Genomic DNA, 13,582 nt, shown 5'->3' on the forward strand with positions numbered 1-13,582 from the left:
AGGTGACTTATACCTCTAATTCTCTCTTCTATACCCCTCTGTGGCATTAATCTATTACATTGTCTTGGGATGATTTGCTGACCCACTAGCCTTCCCCAGACCTTGAGTTATTCCAATGCTTATCCTGCTTGCCTAGCACTGCACCTGGCATGTGGGAAGGTCTCACTGAAAGTTGAAAGCTTCAGTCCTTTTTTATGTTTCAAAGTGCAAAACAAAAAGAGCAAACTGTATTTTATGGAGGGAGTAGAGAGATAGGTGAGAATCCTGGTAAATGTTAACATGTCTTCCACATTCCGCTAAAATTCATCTTTAGATATGAAATATGGAAGGCTCACCAGAATTAGGGACTCTCCCTCTGACAAACAGCACTTATGGTTAACACAGCAGAACTCCATTCTGCTTCCCTCCACAGGAAAATGGAGATGGTATGGATATGGTAGCCTGGTACGTCGCCTCTGGTGTACCTTTCTGGACTGCAGATATGACTGATTAGATGGGGAACTGGAGGCTCTTCTCCCCCATTTATGCATTGCTCTGTGTCCAGCTGTAGGCAAGGCTGACATGAACTGGCCTTGCATTTTCACTAAAACGGTATATCTTCAATTAATGCAGTCTATACACGAAGAATAGGGATCACCCTGGGGTGTTTGCAGTTGTCACAGGTGTTCAGGGAAGGCCTCTCTGAAAAGATGACACTTGACCAAAGACCTGAAGGAGGTGAGAGGGTGAGCCATGCAAGTATCTGAGGGAGGCAAAATTTAGACCTTGGAAACCATAACCTTTAGATAACTGCTCTGGATACAGACTTTTATTTAATTTCTGAGTGGGCTGATGAGAAAGATGGTAACATAGGAAAAGAATAGGTTAGGAATTTAGAAGTTCTGAACCAGGCTTTGTTACTTGCTTAGCTCTGTGATCTTGGGCAAGTCACATAGCCTCTGTGAACCTGTTTCCTCATTTGCAAAATGCCCCGCCTCACTCACAGAACTGTTGGGAGTACCAAATGAGAGCATGTCTACAAACATGCTGGAAAGCGTAGGGCATACTTATCAAATGTTGAGTGCATTATGTTCAGTGGTTTACACGCAAAAACGAGTTTTTCTCACCTAATAAGAGGACTAGCAATCCATGGCTGCTGCAGCTACTCAGAGATGTCATTAAGACACCAGGCTGCTGTTACCCTTCTGCTCCACCGGCGTTAGCATGCGGATTTCAATGGCATGGTGGCAAGATGACTGCTGTATTCCAGGGCTTATGATGACATTCCAGTCAGGAAGGAAAAAGTGTCAGGATGGAAGGGAGTAGACATCTGTGTCAGGAAAGCAATACTTTTCCAGAAATCTTCAGCGGACTTCCACCCATGTCTCCCTGGACAGCACTTGTCAAATAGCCATCCCAGCAGCAAGGGATCCCTGGGAAGTTTTAAAAAGTTGGAAGCATTGTCTCCCCAAACAAAATACATTAGCAAAGAAGAGGAGAGAAAATGCAAATTAGTTAAGCAACTAGCAATGTCTGCCACAAACATATCAACAACCAAAAGAACTATTATGGAATCATCATTTTCACTACGTTTTGACTCAGATTAAATGTTATGAGAAACAACAGTAACAGCACTCTGCACTAAACAAGTCCCTGGATTGTCCAAGGAACAACAGTGTATCCAATCTTTCTGAAATATTATTAAACATTGGTGACTGTAACAGAAGAGGAGCTGTGAGAACAACATACTATCTTTCTGAAAATCAGAAACTGCTTATTTGGGGGAAAAGAGGGGCCTTTGGTGATTTTTCTTTTTCTCCTTCAGGGTATTTTGGAACGTCTGGAGAGTGGGGAGGTTGTGGTTGGAGATGGCGGTTTCCTCGTAACTCTGGAGAAGAGGGGCTACGTGAAGGCTGGGCTCTGGACTCCGGAGGTCGTGGTAGAACATCCAGACGCAGGTCAGTGCCAGCATCTCTGGGAGTGCTTATCTGGGTGACATTTTGAGTACATCTAACTGAGAGAAGATAAAAAAATAATAGCACATATTTTCTAAGGACTGTTTCACTTGTCAAAATAGCCAAGATGTGGAGAGAGTGACAGTACATGGTCTGAACAAATAGAAGGAAATTCTCTCTCTCTCTCTCTCTTTCTCTCTCTCTCTCTCTCCTCCCACCACCATGCACACACATTTGCATCTTTACATATAGGGACTACTAAAATATACATCCTACTATGTGTCTCAAAAATATATATATAGCTTTTGGATATTTAAGAGTTTCCTTAATATAGTAAAACTGTTATTGCTTCATATTCATCCTTCTAGTTAATTTGCATATTATATTATAACAGTGTGTTTGGTAAGGATGATTAATGGTATCCACCAGCTTAACAGAGCATAGACAATAGACAACCAGGTTCTGTTGGGGGGTGGGGGAGGTGAAGAAATAAACACAGTTTTCCTCATTCTACTTTGAGGACTGTAAGCAGACCGGCTAGATTCTTCATGATACTGGAAACTGAATAAGCCCTCTCTAGACCAAGAGACCAAGAACAATTGGCCAACTAAGCTTTAATCTCTGCATGAGTCTTCACCAAACTGTGAGGCCCAGCAGCAAGATAATATGAGGCTACTTTAAACAGCCCTGATTTGGTATGGTCTTTGCTATGTCTGTCCTTGAATTTTACTGACCTTAATCTGCAATTCTTTTTATAAGTACTAGATTTGAAATTGTGTATGATTGGAAGAGAAGTGGGTGAGCTGCTGCTGCTGAAAATTATAGCTTATGTGATTTTTAATGTCTTAATTTCAATTTAAAAAACTACTCTGTAGTTGGTCAGCTTCACATGGAATTCTTGAGAGCAGGAGCAAATGTCATGCAGACTTTCACCTTTTCTGCCAGTGAAGAAAAGTTGGAAAGCAAGGTAAGTAGTGGTGCTAGTTGGTTGGGGGACAGAGTGGGGGGTGGGTGGGTAAGGACCATGTATAATAAAAATAACCTCTCAATGGGAAGCTGTGGAATTGACCTGATGTGTTACTACAAACTCCACATAAAATATCCATTAAGTAATTAATTATTATGTAGGTGCATATATAGTAAATAAATGAGCTTTTTCTTTCTCTTTATCTAGGGGAAGGGAGGGCATAGGACTGGGAAACAACTATAATAAAAACCTCTCAATGGGAAGCTGTGGAATTGACCTGATGTGTTACTACAAACTCCACATAAAATATCCATTAAGTAATTAATTATTATGTAGGTGCATATATAGTAAATAAATGAGCTTTTTCTTTCTCTTTATCTAGGGGAAGGGAGGGCATAGGACTGGGAAACAAAAGGCCATTGGAAGGACATAGCCATTTTTCTGTGCTATTTTTTTATAAAGAAAGAACATCTTATAGATGCTCTTTTTACCTCCCTATTTCACATTCTTTTTTTCTGACTTGTCCATCTGGAGACAGGGGCTCACGGCAGTGGCCTTGGAATGAGAAGAATTGAATACCCAACTTTGCCACCTATTGGCTGTGTGACTTTGTGGAAGACACTTAACTGCATGGAGTATTGGTTTTCTCTGAAAAATGGAGATAACTTATGCTTAACTGCCTAGGGTTGTTGAGAAAGGTGAATATGGTGAAGAATGTGGAAGTATTGTGAGATATTCTGCAAACGTAAAGTGTTAATACTTACAAATGTTAATGCCCAACCAACCAACACTTATTGAGTGCCTGTTATAGTGCAATCCCTATGCCAGATACAGAGAGTGTACAAAGGCATAGAGCCTTTTCTGTAGTGGCTCACAGTCAAGTGTGGGAGGCAAACAAATATGCTAAAATCCAATGTGGTAAGTACAATAATGGAATTAAACCTCACTGGTAGTAGAGGAGATGGTACCTAACTCTGCTGATCTTCTCGAATTGCAGTTAAAACCAGCAACTTCTCCTCATCTTACTTGCTCATTTCCCCCTTTGTTATAGATTGTAATACACCTTTAAAATGCCAGGCTCACCATCTTACTTCTTGCTCTCTAACCTCAGTGGAAAGATGTAAATGCCACTGCCTGTGACCTCGCCAGAGAAGTGGCTGACAAAGGTGATGCTTTGGTAGCAGGGGGTATCTGCCAGACAGCAATATATAAACAGGACGCGGATGAAGCAAGAGTTAAAAGACTTTTTCGACTACAAGTAGAGGTTTTTGCCAGGAAAAATGTGGACTTCTTGATTGCAGAGGTAAGTCTAGTGTTATAGGGAGAGTGTTAAACTTACTGACAAGTATAACTGAACAGTCTTCAACTTCCATGAGAGTATTGGATTGCCTTATGCCCTCATTCCCTACGATGGTCAAAGGTTTATTTAAATGCACTATAGTCAACATCCTCTCACTTGGATGCTCTGTTCTTTGTAAAGCCAAAGGACAGACCCAGGAGAGGCCTAGCCTTTGCTTTTCTAGGGCAGGGTGTTTGCAGCAGCTGACTCTCAGGAGACACTATAACATGGGGTCAGAGAAAGGGGACAGTGATTCAGGGAGTATCTTCCCCTGAAGGAGGGACAGGCTACAGGAGGGATTAAAGCCCTGGGGGTAGGTGGATGCTCAGGCTCCTCCAGAACCCACCAATAATCCTCAGTACGTAGTTCCCTTGCTCTCCTCCATCCTTGCTCCCTCTTGCCTCTCTGTTTCCACTCAAATTATAACATGCGAGCAATATTTTAAAGAAAGAAACAGAAGAATCGGTTATTGATTGAACAGTAGGCCCAAAACATTCTCTTCCTGCCTCTTCCAAAAATTAAAAAGCCCTTATTCACCATTTACCATTACAATTGCTAGAGTCAAGTCCTCAACCCAAGCCTTCACCTCAACAAGGACAATAGCCTACCAACTGCTATTTCCCCAATCACTCTATTGAACCTATTGAAAACCTTGCTTCCTCAGCCTTCTGAAGGCTCAGGGCCACCTACAGCAGAGCACAGACACACCCATATCTTTTGACTCTGTCATCCTCACACACTGCATCTGCAGAATCTGTTTCTAAATCAAGAAGGAAGAAGCAGGGAGATTTCTGCTAGTTTTTCTTCACCTAAGTTCAGCTTTTCAACTGTGGCACTTAAAGGAGTTCCTGAGAGGCACCCCTGCAAATGTCATAAATTTATCCAACAGGGTGTCCTGTCCACCATTCACAAAGAAACTCGGTAGCTATCCCTCCCCACTCTGTGCCTCAGTGTTCTCATCTGCGGAAATAATCGTATCTCCAATCCTCCTTTATGGAACACTTATGAATATCTAACTAGAAGGGAATATAAAAGCACTCTGAAGTAGTAACAAACTACTCATTATTACCCCAATCCAATAAAAGATGAGTTCAAAATTTATTAACTTTTTCTCCTTCAAAATTATGATTTTTTAATATTCAATTACTTAAAAACCTTTGTGTTTTTTAGATGACACATGAGCGGAAATCTATATACAGGTGTGACAAAAGTAGGTTTATAGTTGTGAGTAGGTGAAACACAGAGTTTATTATTGTATTATTATTTATTAAGTATTGCACTATTTTCCATACAAACAACTGTAAAACTATTTTTGCCCCACCCTGTATTGTTAAAGGAATTAAAATATTTACTCAGAAAGGTATTCTTTAGTCAGTCTGAGAGAGACACATTCCTTAGCAAGTTTATTACATATTATATACTCGGTTATTTTTTATAACAACGGTTTTGCAACATTTACATTCTACCACTCAAAATCTGCTTTATATTTGGACCAATAGAAAGCAATGCAATCTCTCTTAGTATTTTGAGCATGCTGAGGAAGCTGTGTGGGCTGTGGAAGTCTTAAAGGAATCCGGGAAACCTGTGGCAGCTACCATGTGCATAGGCCCAGAGGGAGACAAGAATGACGTAACACCTGGAGAATGTGCTGTGAAGCTGGTGAAAGCAGGTAATGTGGACTCATAGTGTGATGAGCTGCTCAGTTGTTGTTTATGAAATTCAGCAAACTTTGCTTAACATTGTCAGGGCAGTTCAGAACTAAAAAAAAATAATGAACTGGAATTGTTTTCCTCATCTGTAAAACTTGGGAGGTAGAGAGGGATAGTAACCTCTAAGGCACCTTCTAATTGTCAAAAAGTAAAAAAGTGAAAATAAAATGTGCCTGACCAGTGTGTCTCAGTGGTTGAGCATCGACCTGTGCATCAGGAGGTCACAGTTAGATTCCCAGTCAGGGCACATGCCCAGGTTGTGTCTCAATCCCCAGTTGGAGGCATGCAGGAGGCAGCCGATCAATGATTCTCTCTCATCATTGATGGTTCTATCTCTCTCTCCCTCTTCCTTCCTCTCTAAAATCAATAAAAAAATATATTTTTTAAAAATGTAAACATTTTTTATGTCTTTGCATAGGGGCTTCAATCGTTGGCGTGAACTGCCGATTTGGGCCCGGGATCAGCTTGAAGACAATGAAGCTCATGAAGGAAGGCCTCCAAGCTGCAGGATTGAAAGCACATCTAATGGTGCAGTCTCTGGGGTTCCACACACCTGACTGTGGCAAAGGAGGGTTTGTGGATCTCCCAGAATATCCCTTTGGTAAGCTCAGGCGCATATTAGAGGTCCCTGAGATTTCTTGTTGTGACAAAATGGAAACAGCTATAATGAACAAATATGGTTCAGTCTTACAATTCAAGACTGCCTAAGCCAAAAACATGCAATGTTAACCAAAAATGAGCTATCTGAAGAATGCATAATCTAAAATTTACAGTTTTTTAATTAAAAAAAAAAAACTCCAACATTCATCAGAGCATCTATCATCTGAAAATGGAGATGGTAACAGAAATGCCATAACTATTACATTCTAGGACTGGAGCCCAGAACTGCAACCAGATGGGACATTCAAAAATACGCCAGAGAGGCCTACAACCTGGGGGTCAGGTTCATTGGCGGGTGCTGTGGATTCGAGCCCTACCACATCAGGGCGATTGCAGAGGAGCTGGCCCCAGAAAGGGGCTTTTGGCCCCCCGCTTCTGATAAGCATGGTATTTGGGGAAGTGGCCTCAATATGCATACCAAACCCTGGATTAGAGCCAGGTAGGAATTTTTACATTAATAACACTATTTTCCTCAAATCTTATTTTATTTATTATTGCAAATACTGTGCATGCCTATGATAATAAAAATTCAGGAAGTGAATTGTATAAAATGAAAAGTATAAGTTGCTTCCCTCCTGACACCAGTCCCAGTCCCAGAGATATCCTGCTTGGCATTTATGTTTTGAAGTCTTGTACCTCCATTTCTTGTTTTATCAATTTTAAGTGGTAATTGCCTTTTGTGAACACTGAGGAATTTAAATCACATGATCGTCCCCTTTTCTGTGTTCTCCTTTTCCTAATTTGACTTATTACATTTTTATTTTTTCGGTTGATTGTCTTTATAAGTTTGAATTTCATATTTAACCACTTATTTCTTAATTCATCAACATGAGGCAGTATCTGCTGATTCCACTCCTGCTGCCCTCTACTTTTTCTCACTTACCTATTTCTTGGTTTCTTTAAGTTATACCATTACTTTTATATTATCAAGATTCATAACCATTATATTCTGCTCTGTAATTATAGTTAAGTCCTCCAAGATTTGTCTGTAAGTTTATTCTAAAAATGTAAATAACATTTACAATATTACTATAATTGTCATATTAAACAAGCAGGACTCATAAAATACAAATCAGAACACAACTTTATTTTTGTCTTCATCTGTCTATATATAAATTTCTAATTAAATTCCTTTTTCATTGCTGAAAGAATAACAGGTCTTTGCCTTCTCTAATATCTTCTTATTTCTAAATTACACTGTTTGTTACAATCAATCCATTTCATCATTGAAGACATGGGGGGGGAAGAGGGGGAGGAAATTACTGTTCTATTTGCATCTCTGATTCTCTCTGTCTCTCTCTTCAATGGAATGTCATTCCTTTCCCATCTTCCAAAAACTAGTCACAATATCTTCTGTCTCCTCTTTTCTATTTGGTGCTAGTATATATTTAATCCATTTTATACTTCTTTATCCATTTCACTGGGATTTAGAATACTCTTCATTTTTGAACTGGAATGACTTTCCTAATGTAAATTTATTTAGATTGTAAAAGTAGACAAGAAATCATTTATCCAAACATTTTTTGGGGAGATATGGACATTTATTACAGAAGATGGTTTTTATACTGTAGATATCATACTTAGAAAAAAAGTACTCAATCTACATACATAAAAGCCTAAGCGACCGGTCACTATGATATGCACTGACCACCAGGGGACAGATGCTCAACGCACATGATCAGGCTCCCTCCTGTCTGGATCGGGCCTGCGGGGATCAGGCTGAAATCGGCTCTCCAACATCCCCCAAGGGGTCCCGGATTGCAAGAGGGCACACGCCAGGCCAAGGGACCCCACCAGTACACGAATCTGTGCACTGGGCCTCTAGTATAAGTATAATTAAAAGAGGAAGAAAGCATACTTTAGTGATGATTGATATCCTTCAGATAAGTGAGAAACAATTTATTTTAATCATTGTCCAAAAAAAAAAAGAAAAAAATTATCATTGTCCAGGTGACTTTAAAATGCATTAGCCACTAAAGAGAAAACATTTTTCTCTAGAGTAAAGCCACACACTCCTTGAACCCTGAACTCCCAAACATACTGATGTTTACAGATATTTGTGATTACACAGAAACCTGTATGCACCCAGATTTCTGACATTTTTATCATCCCAACATATTAATTTATTCATTGTTTCATAAGTAAAGGGGGAAAATAACTAAAAATATATTTAACACAAAGGTCTGTGACCAGGAACCTTTGTACTCTTCTTTCTAAAAGCAGGGAATAAATACTGACAAAGTTATTTGAATTCTGCTTTTAGTTACTTTTTGAAGAATTATATTTTGGCTCATTACATTAAAAACCATCTTCATAGCCCTAGCTGATTTGGCCCAGTAGATAGAGAGTTGGCCTGCAGACTGAAGAGTCCCAGGTTCAATCCCCGCCAAGGGCACATGCCTGGGTTACGAGCTCGATCCCCAGTAGGTGACATGCAGGAGGCAGCCGATCAATGATTCTCTCTCATCATTGCTGTTTCTATCTCTCTCTCCCTCTCCCTCTCTAAAATCAATAAAAGCATATTTAAAAAATATTTCTTAAAACAAAACAAACAGACAAAAAAGCCCATCTTCATAGACTTGTTATTGCATTAAAATATTGAGTAGAACCCTGCTACAAATTTCAGAATGAATATCCTATATAATAAAAGCCTGATATGCTAAGTGTTCGGTCATCTGTTCAACCAATCAAAGCATAATCTATAATAATAAAAGCGTAATATGCTAATTAGACCAGACTTCCTTCCGGACATCCTCCTGGATGAAGCCAGGGCTACAAGGGAAGCCCGGGTCCTTGGGTGCCAGAGGGAAGCCGGTGCTGGCAGCAGTGGGAAAGAAGGCCTACTCTTGCACGAATTTCATGCATTGGGCCTCTAGTATGATAATGATATGCTAAGGCCACTCAACTGCTCGCTATGACGTGCACTGACCACCAGGGGGCAGACACTCTGACCGGTAGGTTAGCTTGCTGCTGGGGTCCAGCTGATTAGGACTTGAGCAAGATGGGCTGAACACGCCCTGGAGCCCTCCTGCGGTCCCTCCCCGGCTGGCCAACCTCCCACATCCCTCCCTGGCCCTGATCTATCATGCACTGGTGGGATCCCTTAAGCTTCTAATACCTTAGAAGCTCAAGATCAGCTAATTGAATAGCAATTAATATCATAATCTTGAAAACCAGACAGACCTGAATTTAAGTCCCTCGGCCTGGCCTGCACCCTCTCGCAATCTGGAACCCCTCGGGGGATGTCAGAGAGCCAGTTTCGGCCCAATCCCACAGGCCAGGCCAAGGGACCCCACTGGTGCACGAATTCATGCACCAGGCCTCTAGTAAGTCTATAAAACTCAAACACATTGTCTTTTTCTGACAGGGGGTATGAAGCCTTATGATTGTTACTGAGGATAGAAATTTGAGAAAGACCCCTGGCATGAATGGATATGAACACAGTTGTTCGGTCTTTATGTTGAAACTGAATCTCTAGTTTATCCTGATTATTCACCTAACTTATATGTATTGGATATATATATGATACAAATCTTTAAATTAATTAACTATATATTTTTTAAAACACAGGGCTAGAAGGGAGTATTGGGAAAACCTGCTGCCAGCTTCTGGCAGACCTTTCTGTCCTTCGTTGTCAAAGCCAGACAGCTAAGGAGCAGTGAAAACCCTGGAATAATAAAACAGAAAGAAACCCCCCTCGAACCTCATCTGGACCCCTCCTCATCTTTATCATCAGCCCACTGTGATGTTTCCAGCCGCTGAACAGCTCATGTGAGGCAGCCCCTTCAGTGAATTCTACATGCGAGCATCCCACTCCTAACGGATGCTGCAGAGGACACAATGGTGATGAGAAGCGCTCCTTGTTCTCAGTATTTACTGTCCAGGAATTCTGCAGTACATTGTTTTGAAGATTATCAAGAATAGCAAAAAAATAAAAATAAATACCTTAGAAGCTTAAGAGCAGCTAATTGAATAGCAATTAATATCATAATCTTGAAAACCAGACGGACCTGAATTTAAGTCCCAGGTCTGCCCCTGTTTGCTGTAATGATAGTGCCTAGCACATATGGTTGTCATGTTTATTAAAGTGATAAAAGGTTCCAACAACAGAATGTGGTAATAGACATTTGTTACAATAGACTGTTCTACTGCATGAGTTTATTCCAATCATGTGTAATAGTTCTAACCTAGGAGTTTCAACTTGTAAGGTATAAATAAAAAATAATTTTATTTTTTCCAAAAAAAAAAAAGAATAGTGAAACTTGTCTTTGGGATGAATTAGAGATTTAAAAACAATCAGAAGTCACTGTGCACGAATCTAGTGATTAATTCAGGTGACTAAGCTAGGTGCTTGAGGAAGATGAAGTGGCATTCTGAACTAACACACCGAGTCTGCTTTTCTTATATGATTTGTATAATGATTCCAAAGGCAGTCCTGAAGGAAAAGAAGCAAAAACCAATTTGAGCAATGGAAGGAATGTTGAAATAATTATATAACCTTCCAAAGTGATTACTTTTGAAGATGATTTTACTTATAGGTGACAGGGTCTAGAGTTTTTTTAATGTCTTTATAATCATAAATAGCTAGATTACAAAATATTTAGGGACAAGGACCATGTGGTATACTTCTTATATTTTTCCTTATAGTATTTAGCATTGTGCTAGGCATAATAATAGATGCTTAATAATAATCAGTAAATAAATACTGTTTAAAATAAGTAAAAACAAACAGTTTTAGAAGACTTAAAAAGTGTTTGTTCAAATCTATCTTGGTCTAATATTTTCTTGACTTATTTTCTATGTACCGATTTCTCTCTGTTTTTCAAAATAATGTATCAACTTGTGAAAATTAATAAAAGTAAAAATAATATACCTCTTACAGTGTTTAAAATTTTATGGCTCTTTCTTTGAAAATAATAACAAATATTTATTACTTATATTCTAGACTCTTGCTTTTCTTTCTCAGTGTGAGAGTGAATGCCCACAATTGTCTAGTAGATAAAGTAACAGCTTGTCTAGTAGATAAAGATCGTGTAAAAGAGCAAGAGCAAGAGCTAAGAGGCTACATAGGGAGAAGGGGCCATCCTTCACTCTCCCTTCCCTGTGTCTGCACTAGTACGAATGAAAACTTTCATCCAGTTTCATACCATATAGTTTAGAAGTGGTGTAGTAAATAAACAGGAATTACATATGGTGGTTGATAAGTAAATGTTTTAAAATCTAGGTCCCTTGGCTCACAAGAAATGAAAATCATTTGAGGTCCATATTAGTTAAGAGCAACTCATTTAGATTTTTAGAAAGAGTCAAGCCATTCAGGTTTTCCGATTGACAATTGTGATGGATACCAAAAAATTTTTTAAATATATTCTTTAGAGTTTGTTAGTCATAGAAGTGACATGAATTGAAAGATGCAAATAAGGAAATTAATAAGGAAAAGGAATTTGAAGAAGATACACAGACTGTCCAGCCGGTGTGACTCAGTGGTGGAGTGTCGACCTATGAACCAGGAGGTCACGGTTCCATTCCCGGTCAGGGCATCTGCTTGGGTTGCGGCTTGATCCCCAGTGTGGGGCATGCAGGAGGCAGCCAATCAACGATTCTCTCTCATCATTGATGTTTCTATCTCTCTCTCCCTCTCTCCCTTCCTCTCTGAAATAAATAAAAATGTATTTTTTTAAAAAAGAAGATATGCAGACAGAGAGTAATAAAAGAAGATGAGATATGACATAAAGATTGGCCTGAGCAATAATGTAGTTTACACCCATTTGATGAAACTGAGTAGCCACTGGAAATTGTGTTCAAGAAGAAAATTTAATTACTTTATTGTGTGCTGCTTTGCTTTGATAACTTGTTGTCTGGGCATTATTGATAAGACAAAAGTCATCCTAGATCTGTTAAACATGCTGGTTTCATTTGGGTAAAGTGCATGTAAAGCCTGGAATAGAATGTTGATGAGATGGAAGTTAATAAAAACTTACAAGAGTCAAGCAGGTATCCAGTAAAGGAAACTCTTTAAGAGAAAGATTTCCTACATTGAAAGACCCCACAATTATATAGTGATTGGATCATTCTTCAGATAATAATAAAAACATACCGGGGAAAAGTATTTCAAATCATGCAATTCTAACTCCAACTTTTAAAAATGCATACTAAAACATTAAAATTTTATTCATAATTACTTTAAGCAATTTAGTGTATTAAAATAAGGGTTGTTTTTAAAGGCAGATTTCTATGACTTTGATTCAGTAGGAAGAAATGAAGAAAAAGGTAATTGTTTATAAAAATTTAAGAATGACCAGGGAAACTAAGAACTGGTTTGAACTAGCTCTTTCCAGTTCCACAGCAGATGTTTACCGTACCACGAAGTTATCAAGAGTAAATGTCCCTCTGATAAACCGTGCTGTGCTGTGTGTAGAATCAGCAATACAGACTAGCAAATAACTGGCACAGAGACCACGTAAGGGATCCAAGAGGTGTGCTGAAACTAAGGAGCGAAGTTCAGCTGGAAAAACAATTCCTGCTTCACCATGATCACAGCTGTGACCTGATACCTGATGCAAAATCATAGGCAACATTAAGCAATCCATTTTGGCTGTACAGTCAGCTGCCTTGAAGACAAGCACATATTTTATTTAATTAATTATGAAAAAGCTGAAAAGAGCTTCAGAAGGGTGCGATTTTGCCCATCAGAGCCATTTTATGACGTCTTCAGCCAAGTGGATTGGACATGCTGACTACAGCATTGCTGGCACTCCGCAGTCATGTTTCATCTCATTCAAAATAGTGAAATTGGAGAAGCACCTCTCCTTCGATGATGACTACATGCCTTGCAGGTTCTGTACTCTCATACCAATTATATTCCCTCATTCATTCATTTATTCACTCACTCAATCGCTCACTCATCCATTCACTATTCAAATAACATTTACTTATTGATTGGCCTGATAGTCACTGTACTTCTCCTATGGACTTC

General features: G+C 39.3%; 1 protein-coding gene across 1 annotated transcript; it reads left to right on the forward strand.

Annotated features, from left to right (window-relative positions):
• Window positions 1–1,591: 1,591 nt before the first annotated feature.
• Window positions 1,592–10,859, forward strand: BHMT2 (betaine--homocysteine S-methyltransferase 2). The gene is made up of 8 exons (XM_014550641.1): window positions 1,592–1,604; window positions 1,719–1,937; window positions 2,810–2,901; window positions 4,013–4,204; window positions 5,762–5,909; window positions 6,368–6,550; window positions 6,820–7,048; window positions 10,180–10,859. Exons 1-8 carry the CDS (start codon window positions 1,592–1,594, stop codon window positions 10,259–10,261), a joined length of 1,158 nt encoding a protein of 385 aa, XP_014406127.1. The 3' UTR covers window positions 10,262–10,859.
• Window positions 10,860–13,582: the final 2,723 nt, after the last annotated feature.

Source organism: Myotis brandtii, unplaced genomic scaffold (assembly GCF_000412655.1).
Source record: "Myotis brandtii unplaced genomic scaffold, ASM41265v1 scaffold115, whole genome shotgun sequence".
Lineage (NCBI taxonomy): Eukaryota > Metazoa > Chordata > Mammalia > Chiroptera > Vespertilionidae > Myotis > Myotis brandtii.

Bases quoted from the DNA above. Each gene is read 5' to 3' on its own strand.
- BHMT2 (XM_014550641.1), top strand. The intron at 4,205-5,761 runs GTAAGTCTAGTG...AATCTCTCTTAG, and splicing joins TGGACTTCTTGATTGCAGAG to TATTTTGAGCATGCTGAGGA. The intron at 6,551-6,819 runs GTAAGCTCAGGC...ATTACATTCTAG, and splicing joins TCTCCCAGAATATCCCTTTG to GACTGGAGCCCAGAACTGCA.